The 20,150-nt window shown below is 33.8% G+C and overlaps 1 protein-coding gene across 3 annotated transcripts in view; it reads left to right on the forward strand.

Annotated features, from left to right (window-relative positions):
• Nucleotides 1-20,150, forward strand: part of AGPS (alkylglycerone phosphate synthase) — a 157,589-nt gene that overhangs the window by 4,040 nt on the left and 133,399 nt on the right. For all 3 annotated transcript variants that reach the window (XM_081261088.1, XM_081261087.1, XM_081261086.1), the window contains exon 2: nt 17,407-17,496. In XM_081261088.1, coding sequence (XP_081117214.1) covers nt 17,407-17,496 — 90 coding nt within the window. The remainder of the gene's footprint in view (nt 1-17,406; nt 17,497-20,150) is intronic.

A 20,150-nucleotide genomic window follows, 5' to 3' on the forward strand; every position in this document is an offset into this window, starting at 1 on the left:
AATGCTGGATGTACTCCATGAGGTCAGTAGAAGCTTTCTGGAGAAGGTTTTAAGATATTGGTGATAGTTTGGCAAATTCAGTGGTGAGGAGAGATATATTCTAGGCAAAGGGAAAAATATATGTCAAAGTCAGGGGGTATGAAAGTGTATATTGTATTTAGGTAACTAGACGATTCATTGTTGGTGCAGTGGGAATAAAGTGAAGAAAGAGCGCAGTGTCCGGTCATGGAGGCCTTTGGTCTATAGGTGATCAGTCCATTCATTCAAGTGACCTATAGTAGTGAACAGAAACTGTGCCCTTTACAGAATTTATACTTTGTTCGGAGTGGGGACAGTGAACAGATAAGTAAAATAGTATGTCATAGGATGATAAAAAAATGAAAGAAAAAAATGAAAGAGTGAAAGGGCTAGTTAATGACAATGCTTGAAGGAATGAAGCTGATCATAGATAAGATCAGATTTGGTTTAGGTTTGAGAGAAGTCACTCCAGCCACAGTATTAATAATGGGCTGGAGGTGGGCATTGTGGTGCATGTCTGTAATGCTAGGGACTTCCGGGTCTGAGGCAGGAGGATCTCAAGTTTTAGGCCAGCTCCAGCAACTTAGACCCTGTCTCAGAATTAAAAAAAAAAAAAAAAAAAAGGACTGGGGATATAGCTCAGTGGTAGTGTCAGTACTAGGGGAAAAGAAGAAGAAGAAGAAGAAGAAGAAAAAGAATGGGTTGGTGAAGAGTAAAGATGGACAAGATGGACATAGGGAGATAAGTTAGGGGAGGTGTTTGGAGCGCAACAGGTGAGAAATACTGAAGGATTAAAACAAGATTATAACAGTGAGTATGGGCAGGAAAGGATGGATTTGAGAGTTTCCGAAGTTAGTGCATTAGGTGATACTTTTAAAATTATGTGACTAAATTAATGCCATGGGAGTTGGACAAGTGAATAAAAATAGAAAAGGGATGAGAGTTCCTGAGAAACGTGGGCATTTAAGAGGGTTGGTCAACCAAAATGTATTGTCATATACTCCTCTGAGTTGGTTCCAACTACTTTAATTAGCTAGGAACATACATTCTCATTATTTGAGGTTGCTGAGCAGATTTTTGAGGGTGACAGTTTAATTTTGGACCCTCTTTTTTTAAGTGTGTGTTACTCCATGTATAGTTTTCATTTGACCTTGTTTTTGAATGCAGTTTTAGATTTTTAAAAATTATAGTAAATGTCAGTTACACATGTGACATTTTTATGTCTTTTTTAAAATTTTTTTACAGTTTTTTTTTTTTTCAGTGACTGTAATGTTACAGAAAAGAGAAGGAAAAGGAAAAAATCCCTTGTTGACTTCTATCCCTTCACGTTGTTAGCGGCTTTCCCATTTTTAACTTTGGCTCACCTCATTGTGATTTGCATTAGTCAGAGCTGCTCTAATGGCAGTTTTTACAGAGGTTATAAATTCTTCTGGTTAATATCAGAAGAATAATTAGATTAAGACTGCTACTAATTTATTTGCTTGTAATGACATTTTCATATGCTCTTTTTTTTTTTAAAAAAAAAACAATACATTATATAACATCTACTTAGGTAGATGTTTTCCAGAAAGGAAAAAGCTGAGTTAATGTTTGTAAATGTTTCCCAGAATGGCTCCTGAAGCCTGTAAGAGGTGCATTCCTGAAGCAAAGGTTATTTGCATAAGTTACTGGACTTAACATCCTTTGACTTATGTTAATAGTTACATTGAATGAAATAGTTAGCATACTCTTGAGTTCTTACCTAGGAATTCTAGTGATGATGTAGAGTTTTAATTTGGGTAAATCTTAACATGCCAGGCACCATTCTAAAACTTATGTACGTTATTTCATTTAATTCATACATCAGCTCTGAAGAGTAGGTGATACTATATGTAGCTTTCAGATTAGGAAGTGGAGGCTCAGAGTAGTTAATTTGTCTAAGGTCATGCAACTGTGAAATAAGAGAGATGGCATTTCACCTTGGGTCTTACTCCCAAGCCTGTTTCTTTCTGTTTGCTCTATACCATACTTGACATTGTTCTTCAGGGAAAAAACTATTCATCAAATTGGTCTCTTTGTCATGGTAAGTTTCAAACCTTCTGCAATCAAATGGATCATAATCAAATACCATGTCATATAAAGTATTATCCTGTCAAAATTAAATTTATAATTTAAGAAAATAAAATACATGATTTAAAAAGATAGACTAATCTGTTTCTTTCTATGAGTGAATTTTGACTTTGTTTGGTTTGTAGGAGAAGACAGTGTTGGGAATAAATAGGAATAAGGTTAGGAACAATGTGGAAGAGACAAGATCAAAGGAGAAAAGAGAAGAGGTCATGGAGGATTTATTGTTTGGCTTTAGGACTACTTCAGTCTTTGGACTGTGAATGAGTAAGAAACCTTGAAGACTTATTATTCTCTATGGTTATTTGGTATCATACCAATCTGGATTGCATTTTTAGATGAACCAAATCTTCTCCAAACAGATGTCTTTATATTAAGAAGTTATTAGAGAGAGCTGAGGTTGTGGCTTAGTGGTTGAGCGCTCACCTACCATGCGTGAGGCACTGGGTTTGATCCTCAGCACCACATTAAATAAAATAAAATAAAATAAAGTTCTTGTGTCCACCTATAACTAAAAAATAAATATTTAAAAAAAGAAATTATTCGAGAGCTATCTACCTTGTTGGCACTTAATAAAAATAACTGGAAATAAATCAGGTGATCTGATTTTAGGCTACAAAGAAATAGAATGCCATTGCTGTTAGATGAGACACTTTCTCGAACTTTTTAAAAGCAAGTGCTAAGCAAGTATCATTCTTTTTGATTTTATTTTCTTGTTATTGAGCAGGTAACTTCTGCTGTTTACCAGTTAGTATAGTGATTTCAACCCAATAAAACCAAAGCCATATTATTATAAAGTAGTAATTGTTCTCCCTCCATTAGCACACTCTTTGTTGGGTTTTAGGGGTAATATTTTATCCTATCTCTGTCTCAGCATCTGAGTACAGAATAATTTGATAGGTAGTTCAAGATATGGACAGTGGAGGTAAAAATGTCAGCTTTATTACTGACAAAACTGGTTGGATTGCTTAGATTTGGATACCAAGTATTTACCCTGAATTAGTCTATCACAGGCAATGCCGGACCACAAAAGACCATCTCTTCAGGGGCAGAGTTAGGAAGCCTAATACTGTCTCAGAGACATAAGAGGATAGATACCAAAGAGAGGGCTAACCCCAAGCGCTTGGTGTCTTTCATAATTCACTGACCAGCTGAATCACTCCTCCCATGAGAAACTGTGAGTATGTTAGGGCTGGGCAAGGGCCAGGAGCATTACTCTTGCTGAAGTCTTCCTGCATTGGAAACTGGAGCCTGAGAATGGAAGTATTGCTGGAACGCTTTCGGAGAAATTAGGAAAAATGACCTGAAGCTTGATGGTAGCTGACTGGATATCTTACTAGTAGGTGTTATCACCATTGCCTACTGAATATATTACATAATTTTTTGGTAGTAAGTTATGGTTCTCCAGGACAGTCTGTTCTAGTCAGACTTTTTAGGCCTGTTTCCTATTTCCTTGATAACTAGTATGTATTGTAACTACATCAGACTTATTGCCATTCCCAGTTCATGCCTTTCCCTTTCCCTTCTCTTTATTTGATAGGTTAGTTTTTCCCAAAGTATAGTGTAATGCATATAGTCTGATGGTCCTGAGACAATTTGGGGGAGGTACATAGTGTAAAACCTTATTTGAATAGTTCTAAGTGTTTATATGTGTACACACACACACACACATACATATGTACGTACACATGCACTTATACACATATATACACACATATTTTAAAAAATTATTGAATAGTTATATAATGCTTCAAAAGTAAGTTCACATATCTCAAGTTTACAGCTTAATTAAATTTTGCAGTGTGAACACATCTGCTTTATCAGTATTTAGATTAAGAAACAGCCTGACTAGTCCCCTAGAAACCCACTTGATACTACTTCCAAAGGCTTATCCTATGCTGATAAACACTACTTTAACTTCTAGCACCATAGTTTAATTTTGCCTATTTAAAGGAATATATAAATGGAATTATGTACTAGAATCATATAGTGTCTATTCTTTTGGGTTTGGCTGCTTTCCCTTATAATTATTTTTGTGATATTTATCCATGTTATTATGTATAGTTCATTTTGTTCATCCTGATAATATTCCATTGGTAGATATATACTATTTTATTCATTGTTATTGATTTGAATAGTTATTTATTTTAATATGAAAAACTAGGAAAGGAAGAGGCTAACATAATTAAAATAGTATTTAGTATATTCAGTTTTCTTAAGTATATCAGCTCTCTGATGTAATCAATAAAATGGTCTCTGGTACTAAATCATTCTTAGAAACAGATTGAGTTTTTAAACATGATGACCTTAAAATCCTTACAGTGTTCAAATATTATGACCTTAGAAGATCAGCTTTAAAATCAAAAGTCTAAATCTATTACTTGATTTTACATTTTAATTTTGAGTTATGAGTCATTCATTCTTACTGGCTAGATTCTCTTTAAGTTTTAGAAATATGTAAAAGATAGTTTTTGTACTGCTCTCTTAAAATGAGAATGGTAACCTCTGCCTTTGATTCTTTTAAGCATTTGTATAGTGAATTCTGGGATCTTTTAGTAGTTGAACTATTCTTATTAAGTAAGAGTGTTACCATTCCAATTACTACAGTCTCCTTTGATGAGAGTTTTGCTTTCTAGGTGAGATATGGAGTTGTAGATATCATATTGTCACTTGCTAAGAAAACTATTATATGATTGCATGTAATATTTGGTAGACAGTATGTTTGAAGATACTAATCAGAGATTTTAGCTAGGATGTTGAGTAAATTCATGTCAGCTACCTCCCAGGTTCTATTTGTAGTTGCTGTGTTAGAAACTTTATACTATCAAATAGGTGAATGTTCTTGTATTCCAAGACCTTGAAATCAAATAATATGACATCTAATTCATTATACCCACAGATGTTCTCAACTTACACTCAGATTGATTACTTTGTTGGATATATAAATCTTCAAAAAGCCTTGAAATTTTCTGGAAAACAGCTTCAGAGACATAACAACACCCATTTGACTTCTCTTGTGACTTTAGTCACACATTCTATTGACTAAATCTTCTGATGTCAACCTAAATTTTATAAGTTGGCATAGTCCAATAGAGCTTTCTATTATCATAGAAATATTCTGTAATTTGCACTGTTCAATATGATAACCATTAACTACATGAGTCCATTAAGTACATGAAATATGGCTAATGTGATTGAGGAGCTGAATTTTAAATTTTGTTTTTAATTAAATTTAAATAGGCACACAAGACTGGTGATACTGTATTGGACAGTATAGCTATAGATCAAACCTAAATCATTTTCTCTTTTCCAAATGAGGTTTTTTGTTCTGGGTTTTTTTACTTCTCTTAGTGTTAACACTAGTCCCAGTCACATCCTTCAATCCCAAATCTTGAACTATTTTCATTCTTTTAAAATTAAACTTTTTTGAGTTCTGTAGTTATCCTGCTTGTCTTAGACATACTATGTTATTTGATTCTCATACCCCACTCATTTCACAAATCAGAAAGTTAAGTTCATAGGTATTTGCCAGCAAATAGTCATTTTCTAGTGAGTGATACAGCTCATATTTGAATCTAGATCTTTTATCTCAAATCTAGAGCTTTATCCTTGATGCTATTCTGATATCACAGAATCTGTTCCTTTTTCTTTTAATGTGCTTCCCATTCATTTTGTGCCTTTTTTTTTAGAGAGAGTGAGAGAGGAGAGAGAGAGAGAGAGAGAGAGAGAATTTTTAATATTTATTTTTTTAGTTCTCGGCGGACACAACATCTTTGTTGGTATGTGGTGCTAAGGATTGAACCCGGGCCGCACGCCTGCCAGGCGAGCGCGCTACCGCTTGAGCCACATCCCCAGCCCCATTTTGTGCCTTTTAAAACAAGTATTTATTGTTCACTTGTGTTTTCTGTCTTACTAAAGCTTACATTCTAACAAGTAAATTATTATGTGTGGAAAGGTGTTGAGTACTATAGAAAAAAGAAAAGTTCAAGAGAATAAGAAGATAGAGTTCAAATTTTAATAGGATGTCACTGAGAACATGACTTTAGAGCAAATATTTAAAGATGAGAGAGTTTAGCCATATGATATGTTGGCAGACAAGTGTTCTGGGCAGAGGAACAGTGTGTGCACTTATCCTTCTGGGGTATTCAGCCAATATCAGAGAATAATTGAACCCCTTATTTTTAATACCTGGGTCACGTGTCTACCTTGCTCTAATCAGCTGTTGCTTGGAGGATAGAAGTGGTGATCACAGGACAAAGCTGCTTGGGCTGCTGAATGAGCTGAATAAACTCTGGCTATCATTTATTGAAAGATGATCATCTAGATTATCAGCTCATTGTTTTTGATGATTCCTTTTCTAGAATCTTTGAGTTACCCTATTTATTTTTCTGAGCCAATCAGTTTTCTACTCTGATGACTTTTTCTGCTGCTTAAAAGGTATGCTCAAATAACTTTTTGAAGTTTTCTACTTGTATCACTTTAAAAAATATTATTATATAACATATAATGTATATATAATTATGTATTACATAAAATGTTATGTATTATTATTATTATCATTATTATTTCTCTTTTTTTTTAAAGAGAGAGTGAGAGAGGAGAGAGAGGGGGGGAGAGAGAGAGAGAGAGAGAGAGAGAGAGAGAGAGAGAATTTTTAATATTTATTTTTTAGTTCTCGGCGGACACAACATCTTTGTTGGTATGTGGTGCTGAGGATTGAACCCGGGCCGCACGCATGCCAGGCGAGCGCGCTACCGCTTGAGCCACATCCCCAGCCCCTATTATTTCTCTTTCCTACTTTAACCTAGCTCAAAATAATACTGATATCTTCCAAAGGATTAAAAGTTTAAATTCCACCATTTAAAATTATAAAATATTATCTTAAAAGCCATCAATAACCTATTTATAAAACCTAAGTCTTCCTTTTGACCAGTTCTAAATACTTGATAGATATTCTTATTTTTTCCTTAGCTCCCATGTTACCAGTATCCTGACTTTTTTTTTTTTTTTTAACTCTTCTTATCTAGCTGGCCAAATACTTGTTGACTGACTTCTGCTTCCTAAATTTACAAATCCCTAAGATTAATTTTTCTACATTTTCTTTCTTATTAATCTCATCTACTTGGACTGTATTGGCTTTCACTACTGTTGGGGAAACTTTTAAGATAATACTGCACTTTCAGCTCTCATTTTAACATTTTAAATTATTGAGCATGTATAAGGTATTATTTTAGTCTTCAATCTCAGTATTTCACTATTTGTATTTGCTTTCACTATTTTTTAGACATTCAGGGTTAACACATCCATCATAACACCTTGCTGAGCTCCATTCCCCATCCCTTGTTCATTCTATTGACAAATCGGATAGATTCTATTAGCTGTAATTCTAAAGCAACTTTTAATTTTTTCCACTGTCACCAATGTGGATGAAATCTTAATGGTCTCATGTATAGCCTGGTCTCCCTTTGTTTATTTTCCTTTTTAAAAAAAACAGTTTTCCATTCTATTACCCCTGATCAATCTTTGTTCAGGGAAAGTGTGGTACTCACTGCCCACTGGTGCTGTGGTATGTTTTAACATTGCAAAAATGATTGGCAGTACAGGGGAGCTATATAAGACAGATACATAGAAGATATTCTGTAGTAAACACTGTTATCAGTATATTTGGATAAAGTCATAAATTCCTAAGGAAGATAGAAAAGCTTTCTAGAAGTGATTTTTGGACTGGCTCTTTATGGATAAATAGGAGTTCTTTAGGGAGAGAAGGGCATTTTAGACAGGGAATATTTAACAAATGCAAAGACAGGCAGACATAAAAGGGCATGGTATGTACAAGGAATTGTGTTAACTTTTAACATGGCTAGAAATAGCTGTTAAAGAAGGTGAAAATGTAGATTGGTGCTATGTTGAAGACTTGGGATTTCATCAGCACTGGATAGTCATTGAAGTTGTAAAGCAAACATTGTTTGATTTTTGCTTTTAATAGCACCAGGGAACATGGAAAATATATTTTTTCATCCTATTGTTCTTACTGTTTTCCATGACTTTCTTGAATATTTATGCTTCAGTCAATTTGGGCTACTTACTAGGTGAGAAAAGCCTTATGCTTTTTTGCCTCTGCTTGGCTTTTATTATTATCATAATAATTATTACTGTGCTAGAGATCAAATCCAGGGTCTCAAGCATGCTAATCGCAGAGCATTAGCACTGAGTTATACTGCCAGACCCAAGGGGATTTATTATGAGGACATGGGCACCAAGGAAGTCAAGGGCAAGAATGGAACTTGGCCTCAGTATGGAACTAGAGCTCAGAACCAGAAATCCATCAGGCTTCTTGCTAGAATTACTTCTTGCACATGTTTCTCTGGGTAGATAAGATTTTTTCTGCTGTTTATCTGTCTAAATGGTAGAATGTGAAACCCCTCTCCTCCACTTTGCCCTCTTGTTGCCCATTGTTTTATTGCTGCACTCGACCCAGGTTCATCCTCTCCTATGATGCAGTGAGTTTAAAGTTTCTCTTTTTTTGTTTTCCTTTCTCTTAATTCCAATCTCCTGGAATCCAGGTGCACTTAACCACTAAGCCACATCCCCAGCCCTTTTATATATTTTGTTTAGAGACAGGGTCTCACTGAGTTACTTAGGGCCTTGCTAAGTTGCTGAGGCTGGCTTTGAATTTGTGATTCTCCTGCCTCAGCCTCCTGAGTGGTTGGGATTACAGGTGTATGCCACCACGCCTGGCCTGGCCTGGCCATGGGTGCTTTTTTGCTTTTTTTTTTTTTAATATTTTTTAGTTGTTGATGGATCTTTATTTATTTACTAATTTATATGTGATGCTGAGAATTGAACCCAGGGCTTCACACACGCTAGGTCAGCACTCTACCTCTGAGCCACAACCTTCCCCATAGGTGCTTTTTTAAAAATGTGCATTCTGAGACCCACAATGCTAGAGATTTCAGTTATAGGTTAGGTCTAGGGTGGCATCCAGGACTCTGCTTTTAAAATAAAATGTTTATCTGTCTAAATAGTAGAATGTGAAACCCCTCTCCTCCACTTTGTTTCTATAGTAAAATGACATTCATATTTTCTTTGTATTTAGTTTTACAGTGTTCATTTTTATAGTTCCTGCAGAAATACCAGAAATGGTCTTTGGTCACTTAACGGAGTAGTCAGTTTAATAAACTTGTGATCTAATTCCTTTTTCAATTCCTAGTAAGGAGGGAGTGAGCAATGAAAGTGAACTGTCATTTCCAGTTGGTGCTAAAGAGAATCTGGCATTGTTGTCCAAATCACAGTATTGATTAGATTAGTGGACAGCAAGGGGAACAAAATCACGAAATTTAAAATATAGTTTAGGGAACACCACTGGTCAAGGAAGGTATATCTCCTTGTGCCATTTCTTTTGGTACGGTAGCTCCCTGATACTGATTTGGGTTGTGTTGTGTTCCTTGTGATATAGAGCAACACATAAAGGTAGAGGATAAGATAGATGTACCTTTCCAGGCCTTCAGAATCGCGGGTGCCAACTTTGTGTGAAGATGTGTGGCCCAAGATATTTGTCATGGGTATTACTGTAGCTTACATGATTAATATTTCCATTTCCAGAGACATTATTTAAACCACAATAAATTTCTAATTGGTAGAAATTGGGGTAATATATAAGAGAAGTTTGGGGGTAAGGGAAGGCACCCCAAAAGCCTTGAAGAAATGAATGGTGACTACCAGATTACTCTGCCAGTGTGCAAGGCTGACCTTATTTTACTTGCTCCAGTCTTCCCTACTTTGAGCCTCTTCCTTGTCCCTTATTTTTCTTTTATTTATTTATTTTTAGCAAATATAATAGAAGTTGGGCCTTTGAGGCACAATTTTTGGCTCTTAAAGTTTTAAAAAGTTTCTTTAGAGTGAGTACCAGTTTCTTGAACTGTAAACAGTTAACTATGGGGAGTAAAAGATGTATTTTATTTATTGAATGTTTGACTCAATGACTTAATTATAATGGAATTCTATCATTAAAAAGTAAGATTGGGGCTGGGGATGTGGCTCCAGCGGTAATGTGCTCAGCTGGCATGCGGGGGCGCTGGGTTCGATCCTCAGCACCACATAAAAATAAAAAATAAAGATGTGTCTACCGAAAACTAAAAAATAAATATTAAAAAATTCTCTCTAAGAAAAAAAGAGTAAGATTGATTGATAAGGCCAGTGATGGGTTTTATAATAAACCCTCATGGAATTCTTGCATATAGATGAAAGAAAAATTGTTTTCCTTGCAACAGAGATACTGCTTCAAGATTCAAGGATTGAGCAGCATTTTTACCTCAGGTTCAGGGAGCAGTTACACTTTTGAGTTTATGGTGTTGGTCTGTGTAAGGTCCTTATTTCTATTTTCTTGTCTCTGATTCTTAATTGTATCTGTCCCTCCCACAGGCACTCATGAATGTTCTTCTATATATGTTTTATAAAATATACAGTGTTATTTAGTGTGTCTATTTTAAGTTTGCTTAAATGCTATTATGCTATGGATCTTGTTTCTCCTTTTTGTTCACTGCTGTTTCTATATGTTTATCTGTCTACCTCATTGCTTCTGATTGCTACATATTTCACTGAATGCATTTTCCACTTTACATATTTCTTCCTCTAGCGATGCCTCTAACTACTCTTACAGTGTTCCAGGGACTGTGTCAGACATTATTAGGGACATGTAATAAGGGACTGTGTCCCTTATTAGAAACTGTGTATGAAATTCCCTATAGTATATATTGAGGAGTTGTGTTGCTGGGCCATAGACTTGACCTTACCTGTGAAAGCTTAGTTGCTGTGTGAAATGGCTTATATGTAGGTCCCTCTTTTTCCTATTTTAGTTAACAATTTTCTGTATTCTTAAATTTCATATTTAAGTCACTTTATATTAGCACAGTGGGAAAAAAATCAGCAAGTTGATTAATAACTCAAAGGACTAAATTTTTATTATGGCAACTAGACCTGAAAATCTTACAGTGAGGGTGCTGGGGATTTGGTTCAGTGGTAGAGCACTTCCCTAGTATGTGCAAGGCCCTGGTTTTGATCCCCAGCACTAAAAACAAACAAACAAACAACAACAAAAACAAAAACAAATGAACAACAACAAAAACTTAAAAATGGGGAGAATGAGGGGTGTTAACTTTCTTCACCAGTGATCAAAGTTAATTAGCAAATAGAAAACCAAAGTTGTTGTGCCTTCTGGCCATTTCACTTGTTCTGTTTCTCTCTAGGAAATAAAAGTATAATCAGATGAATTATAATATTTTATATTATATAATATAAAATGTAGTGTGGTATATTTTATACTAGGCAAGAAGAAAAATTGTGTGGTTCAGATGTTTGATGGTGTTGCATATCAAAAAGCCTGGTAGCATTAGTATATTTTCTAAGTCAGATGTTACAATCTTGGAAACATGTGATGTTGCATTGTTAATTAAAAAGAATTTTTTGGGGGCTAACAGGTTCTTTTAAAAAGAATATATAAAATACTATAAACTATTGAGATTAATTTACCTATTGAAAAGGATTGAGGTAGTACATATTGTAAATAGTTTTAAAGTTTTCAGAAATAATTTTGTAGGACATGAATAACTAAATTACTTAGATTAATTTACCCGTATGAAAAGATTGAGTCAGTACATAGTGTAAAGAGTCTTAAAAGGTTTCTTATTGAGTTTTTAGGAATAATTTTGGAGGACATGTAGACTAGATATAAATATGATTTTAAATTTATTTTAGAGCATCTACATTTGAGATTAAACTGTAGGATAAAAAATATTGCAAAGCCTCCCCCAACCCATGGGCTTTCATATTTCTAATGGGAATTTAGCTCTATTTTTTTCTTTTTTAAATAAAAAGTCAGTAGGAATAGTATTTCATTTATAGGATTTTCCTTTTTGATAGCATATCTTTTGAAGAGTGTATGTGTTTTATTGATCAAGTCTTGGTATTTTTCTCATCACTTTTATTTTTTACTTCACTTTCAGAATTTCTTGTAGGTAATTCTGGCCTTAAGGTAATTAAGTGTACAAACAGATAATAAGGATAATTAGCACAAAAAATTCTTTAAGGACTTAAAAAAAAACAAAAAAAAACTTTGGCATGGGCTGGGGTTGTGGCTCAGTGGTAGGGCGATTGTCTAGGCCCTGGGTTAGATCCTCAGCACCATATAAAAATAAATAAATAAAGGTATTATGTCCCACTACAAAAAATAAATATTAAAAAAAAACTTTGGCATATTGTACTATCTCTGGGATTGATTTGCCATTTAACTGATAAAGAGGTTGGTTAGTTAGAAATTTAGCACTTCAGTTTCATACTTCTGTTTCCACTTTTCAAAAATTCTGAGAATATGATATTTTTCTTATTTTTTTTAAACTGGAAAGTTTAGGCCAAAGTTTAGTTTTCATCTAAACTGAGTAGCATAGTATATCTTTTATCAGAATTTTGATTGTTGGAATTTTATCAGGGAAACTTAAAAATAAGTTGTTAGCTGAACTTTTTATTACCGCTAACTTGGAATGATAGTATGCTAAATAATTTTTTCCATTTCCTTATTTTGAAGTGAAAAATATCATAAGAAAATAGCAATGGTAGAAACCATCATTTATATCCAGATGCTTGCAATTTATTACTTGTATAGAGGAATAGTAATCTGATTAATCTATATGTAAACCAAGACTTACACTTAATCTCACATTTTAAGACTAAAGTAAGGAACTTTTTATGGTTTTAGTAAGAACAAGGGTAAATCAAATATTTCACTTAAAGATAATATAAATAACAGCCTGGGAAATGCAGAAGTCTGAATATGTACACCATGTATATTATGGAGAATACTGCCACCTTGTGTATATATGATGCTATTTTATAAGTCTAAATTTTGTTTGGTTATACTAACTGAAACCATACATTTAACACCATATGGTACTGTGATCAATGTGTAAGTATTTTTTTATGAAGTAAAATCAAACCTTTTTTTTTTTTTGGCAGTAGGGAGAGTCTTGTATTTTGAAGCTATTAAATTTGGTGTGGTTACCTCTAAGGATTGGAATGTCTGAGTGATCTTTCTGGTTAATTGACTTCTGGGGTTAGTTGAAAATTGCATTGTTCTATTTGAGTCTTATAGAATATTGGGAGATTCTTTTATCATTCTTCACTTTAATGCTTGCTTGTAGTGCTCTGGGATTATTATTCTGAATGGCAGAATTCATTTTACTATGGGGAGGTATAGAGCATCTGGCTTAGTGATAAGCTGTATTCCTTTATTTCTAAATGTTTTCCTTCAGGTCAAGTACAGAAGAGTGACTGCAATAATAACATATAATAGTGCTTTGAAAATATCAATGTGGTGAAAAAGGGTTCCTGGATTTTTTTTTTTTTTTTTAATCTGAGCACATGACTTAGTGGGTTTCAGATATTAACTCTCATGAGACTGGGAGCCAGACTTTAGGTACTCACAGCTATATTAGCCTTGTGATCTTCCTGGGCAGTTTATTTATCTGTAAACTGGGTGGTATCTAGGGATCTTTTTAGCTTTTGAATTCTGTGATATGTAAAGCTTACTCTATTTTTTAAATGCTATAATGCCTTTTAGTGTACTCACTATACTCTGCTACATGGGAAGTTATTTTAAAATTTAATGTAATCACATAGTTGTATTTAACTTCCTATTATGGATTAGTAATTCGAAGGGGATACATTAACATAAATTTAAAATAAAATCAGAAAATCAGACCCCTAGGAAATTTACCCACTTTTATCTAATACATGGGGTACTTGAAGATATCAGAAAGTTAGTTTTAGGGTAAATTGTATTTTAATTATGTACTGTTTATGCAACATAAAACTGTGTTGGCGCAAATATATTCCAAATGCTTGCATTTCAACTTCTGGGAAAGATTCCTAAAAAGTTGGTATAGATATTGTAAATCCCTCATTCATAAATGTGTTAGCTTTCTGTTACTGTGACAAATACCTGAGGTAGTCTCTTAATAAGAGTAAAGGTTTATCTTGGCTCACAATTTTGGAGGTTTTAGTCCATGAACATTTGGTCTCATTGATTTCGTCCTGTGACAAGACGGCATATCCTGGTGGGAACTGAGGGTACAGCAAAGTCTTTTACTTCATGGCTAGGACATGGGAAAAAAGACAGAGAAAGGAAGAGATCCACAGACTCCTTAAAGAGCATGCCTCCAGGGACCTAATAGTTCTTACTAAAGGGCCCACCACCTCCCAATGGCACCATACCTAAGAACCAAGCCTGTGACACATGGGCCTTGGGGGTGGACATTCCAAATTTAAACTGTAGCAATGAGGAAGAATTTTCCAATTGGGAGGAAAAAGAAGAGGGTACATTATCCCACATTTGAAAACCTGGAAATTCTATAGGGTATTAACCCAATTTGAATTTAAGACCAAAGCTTCTTGAGTATGTCAGTCTCTTTATTTTGGAGGATATAGCAACAGATTTTTCCTGCTTACCTTGATTCATTTTCTCATGCAGTGCTAAGGGTAAGCCCTTGTGACTATGTTTACTTTTTACTTTCGGGTCATCTGGGAAAAAGATTTTTGAATTCTAGGGCCTGGGTGGTGGCTTTGGTAGAGTGCCTGCCTAACATGTGCGAGGGACTGGGTTTGATTCTTAGCACCACATATAAATAAATAAAATAAAGATTCATTAACAACTAAAAAAAATAGAAAGATTTTTGAATTCTAGGGATAATTTTAAGGAAATGATCCTTATTGTTAACCTACGTAAAATGCCAAGTTCAACATCTGTACTGAAATGATTTCCTAGTATCTGGTGGTTGTAATACCAAAGCAAAATGACTACTTTGATAGTTTTACATTTATTTTGTGTAATGCCAAACTATTTTTGTTTTAATTAGATACACATGACAGTACAATGATCATGACATATCATACATTTGAATCAGATGGGGTATAATTTCTCATTTTTCTAAGTATACAGATTGCAGAATCATGTTGATCATGCAGTCATGTATATTAATGCCAAACTATTTTGTAGAACACAGAATTCATGCTATTTTGTAGAATACAGAATTCATGATAAATGTTTAAATCCACTAATTAATAAAATGCATTCACATACAAATCTATGTATATAATTGAAAATATATTAAAGATTAATTTATTGAAATACACATTGTCCTAATATACATTATTATGGAAATATAATTAAAATATTTGTAAATAGTACTTATAAATAGTACTTCATAAACATGAAGGAAATTTAATCATTAAAAAACAAAGTGAAAGATAACTTGCTTTTAGAAAGTATAATCTTAAGAAAATGGGTGTCAGTGATAACATTAATCATGAGGTTTTTCTGTAGGGAATTCCCCTAAACTCTTTCCCAAAACTTCTCTTTACAATGAAGTAGGAATATTGTGGCATTAGAAGAAAATATTGGGCATTAGTTTATAACTCACTCATTATGAATGCTTCTGGATTGATACTCTTGAGGTATTTTGAATAATTTGTATAGGAACTATATTTTTATTGATAATTGTAATTTTAAAGAGAGCATTCTGGTTTGTCTCAGTTTTATGTATAGAGATTTTTAAAAAATATTTATTTTTTAGTTATAGGTGGGCACAATACCTTTATTTTATTTTTATGTGGTGTTGAGGATCGAAGCAGTGCCTCATGCATGCTGGACTAGCACTCTACCTCCAAGCCACAACCCTGGCACCTGAATAGAGAGATTTTAGGAGATTTCAGTATATGTATTGAGTTATCTGTATCTGGTTTAGTTCATGTTCCACTTGTTTGCAACTCTTGAACTAGAGCAAGAATTAGGGTTGTAATAAAGTATTTGCTTGTCAGTTGTTATTTTTCTCTCCCCTGAGAATTATGGACCGTTTTCTAATGAGCACATCTTTATTTTGAATTATTATTTTTTAAAGAAACATCTAGCTGGGAATGAGTCTGACTGTGCCGCTATGGCTGATTGTTTTGAGATTTTATTGCAGCAAATTGCTTTCTGGATAAAGAACAGTTTTCTTCAAATTATTTTTATCATAAACTTCATACTTCAATTTATAGTAAGAAGATTTATTAACAATTTATTTTGGTAGCCAAGATGACACCAGGGCACTATGGTAAAACATGTAATAAAAACTGACTCTTCTGTGTGTTGCCTATTGTGTTCTGCACAGTCTCAGATCTATCTATTCCTATGTGCTTTGTAAAATTGAGCGATTGCATCATTAATTTTAATGAAAATGATTTTTAAAACTGAAATATTGGCATATTAGAAATTTTAAAAAGCATGTTTTGGAGTACTGAAATCTGGAATAGTCATTAATTGTTAGGATATATAGGTAAGGGGGAGACTCTGAGTGCTAGTTACTTAGAAGTTGAAGGATTTAGAAAGTTTGAGTCCAGTACTGAGATTTTTAATTTATGTTATAGAAAGTGTCTGTTACTAATGAACCTATCTTGTAAATTGGTCTTTTTCATTATAGCAGAAGATTAACAATTGTATTTTTTTTCTAATATAGGTGAAACTTTGTCTCCTGTCCAAGTGAATTCTTAGTTTTTTTTTTAATTAATTTCTTCCTTCCTTCCTTCCTCCCTTCCTTTTCCTCCCTTCCTCCTCCCCTCCCCTCCCCTCCCCTCCCCTCCCCTTCCCTTCCCTCCCTCCCTTCCTTCCTTCCTTCCTCCCTTTTGTCAGTCTTAAATGAATACAATATCTTTATTTTATTTTATTTTATTTTTTATGAGGTGCTGAGGATGGAACCCAGTGCTTCACATGTGCTAGGTGGGCACTCTACCACTTGAGCCACAATCCCAGCCATATCTATTTATTTTTATGTGGTGCTGAGGATCGAACCCAGGGACTTGCACATGCTAGGCGAGTGCTCTTACGCTGAGCCACAACCCCAGCCCCATAAGCCACAATCCCAACCCCGAATTCTTAGTTTTAATTGCTGAATATTTTTGGGGCATCCTGTAATTTAAACTTAATAACATATACAAAATGAAGCATACTCTGAGCACATCTTTTCCTTTAGATCTTTTTGTATAGTCCTCTGGAAAGCATGTACTATTCATTAGAATGAATCTATAGTTAGAAATAGTAATATATAGACATTTTAATATGTGGTCATTTTCAACTAATAAAATACTGGTGGAATAAGGTCTTTTAAATGATTGTGAAAGTTAATGGTCAATAATATGCTGCTTAGTTTTGATGTGTTAGCATAGGTCTTATTTATAGATTTTTCTTCTTTTTATTAGGCAAGAAGTTATGAAATGGAATGGATGGGGATACAATGATTCCAAGTTCTTCTTCAATAAGAAGGGTGAAGCTGAGTTGACTGGGAAAAGGTAATCCTGTTTGATTATTCCTTTCTTTTCCTTCTTTTCCTTTTTCTCTCTACAAAAAATTTTAAACATAAAAATAGAAAAAATAGCATAATGATCCTGCCTTCATTTAAAAATTATGAGCATTTTGCAATAATTCCTTCTTTTTTTCCTATATTTTTAATTCTGACATTATGTCTAAATATTTATATATGTATCCTTTAAAAAAAATAAGGACCTAATCTTATAGGTTACACTTCCAAGATAGCAAACATTTTATTATAATATCTAATTATTCAGTCCATATTAACATTCCTCTAAATTGTCTCACAAATTCCTTTTGTAAGTAGTTTATTTGCCTCTGAATCCAAACAAGGTCTTCAGCCATCTCACCACCCAATCAATATCCATGCCATTGATTTATTAAAAGTAACTTCATATTTATTATTCACATCTCTGTGTGGGTTATAATGAAAGGTAATAATTTTAGGTCTGTGCAAATATAAATGCTATTTAAAAAATGAATTTCTGAGATATATTGGGGAGAAATGATGAAGAAAGGTCATTTTTATGACAGTTTTCACATTTCTGAAATGTTCTGGTAATATGTTGATGAGAATTATTAAGAATATTTGTTCAGTCATACCTCAGAAGAATTCTAAAGGATATTTGTATTGTTAAGTGTTTATTTTAGAGGTAAACAGAATTGTGAAATGTCTTCTTAGTTGACTTTAAACAACACTGCTCCTACCAAAACTGTTTTAGTTTGTTTTTGAATTTTTATGTAACTTTTGAAAATGCAGTGAGTATAAATATGCACTATGTGAATGCTGGTTTTAAAAAAATAAATATTGAGACTAAGTGGAAAAAAATGGGATTAGATGTATTATTAAAATGTCAGTAAAGGAAGTAAATTTTATTGTTTTTTTTTGTATTTATTTATTTATTTTTAGTTGTCAATGTACCTTTTTTATTTTATTTATATGTGGGGCTGAGGTTCAGAGGTTCAAACCCAGTACCTCACACGTACTAGGCAAGTGCTCTATCACTGAGCTACAACTCCAGCCTGTTTTTTTTTTTTTTTTGATGAAGTTATTTCTTTTCTTTGCAACATAATTGTAGTGCTGGTCTATTTTTTGATTTCTCTATATTTTGTACCTGAAGTAAAACATCAGGAGTAGTAAGTAGAAAACTAATTTTCACGAAGGTATGAAGAAGTACGTTTACATTAGCTTTTTAATAGGAAAAATAAACATCTGTGTTCTCATTTTTATTCTTAAATATAACTGGGCAGCATAGAGGCTTACTTGAGAACTTATGTAATTCAGGTAGAAAAAGGGATTTCTTGTTAAAGTAAATTAACCAGTGTTTTTAATCTTGAGTTTTTATGTTTTAAATAGAATAATGTCTAATACAGTAGAAACCTACCTAGGTAAAGTTTGGTTTTTCAAAATCTTTTGGAGAAAAAAATAAATTTTCTAAACTTAGATAACCAACTTTATTTTCTTTTAGACACCTCCTCATTTTTCTCTCTGTCTCTTTGAACCTGAAGGAACATTATTTCTATTGTATGGGAGGGGGCATGTTGTCACTTGTGTTGCAGCATAGTGCCATTGAAAGCATAAGACTCCTGGAGCCTTCTGTGGAGTACCGTAGGTAATGGAGTGGTTTATGTTAGAAATGTATGTGGGTATGTGACATGATTAGTCACAGAAAACATCACAGGTAACTGCCTTAGTGGATCCCATGTGTTTAGCATCTGGTTCTTATTTTAGGTGTTCTGGCACTTGGTTTGTCATTTTTCCCAGGGGAGATCAAGCTGTGGAGACTTGACACATGGATCACACTCATGAGAGAGATTTTAAAAATTAAACCCCAGTGTATTCATTGATGGTTTGGTTATTCCTATACTTGTTTCTGCCCTTCCTTACGTTAAAGTATCTAGAGAACAAAATTTGTAATTCAATTATTGTTAGAAGAGCAAAAATTAAGAGCAAAAGGGATTTTAGTGACCCTGATAGACATTTTTGTCCAGGCAGTAACAGAACCAGATAATTTATCTGTTGGGTTTACACACAGGAAGATTGTCACTACTGCCAGTCTTAATAGAAAGGGTTCTTTAAAGGCATCATTTCTTTGTGTCATTTCTCAGTGAGTCAGAGTTCATGGGAGAGAGGAAGAATAAGGGTACATCTAACTGTAAGAGCTTACAAGGAGACCAGGAAAGTGAATATCTGGTGTATGCATGTTGGTGGAAGGTAGCTCTTGCCTCCCTCCAAGACTTATGCAAAGGATAATTCCCCAAGCATAAAAGTGAAATTTAGACAACCTAAGATGAAATGTGTAAACACAACAGAACTAAAATTAAGTAACTAAATAATAGTCAATTCCCATTTTGGTGCTTCAGGGAACACCTTTATCTTTTCACAGACAGAATAATAAAGTGAATTGAATTCAGGCATAACTTTCTCTAAGTCTAGTCTAGTTTCCTGAGGATAATGGGTGAATCATTAGATTTCTCTGGTATCAGAAAGTGTTGCAAATTTCTTTCTTTCTTTCTTCTTTTTTTTTCTTTTTATAGTGCTGGGAATTGAACTTAGGGCCCTGTGCATGCTAGGCAAGTATTCTACCATTCTGTTTGTTCTCTCTACTGGAATAGTGACTACTAGAATCTCTTT

Source organism: Spermophilus citellus (assembly GCF_964194105.1).
Source record: "Spermophilus citellus genome assembly, chromosome: 11".
NCBI lineage: Eukaryota > Metazoa > Chordata > Mammalia > Rodentia > Sciuridae > Spermophilus > Spermophilus citellus.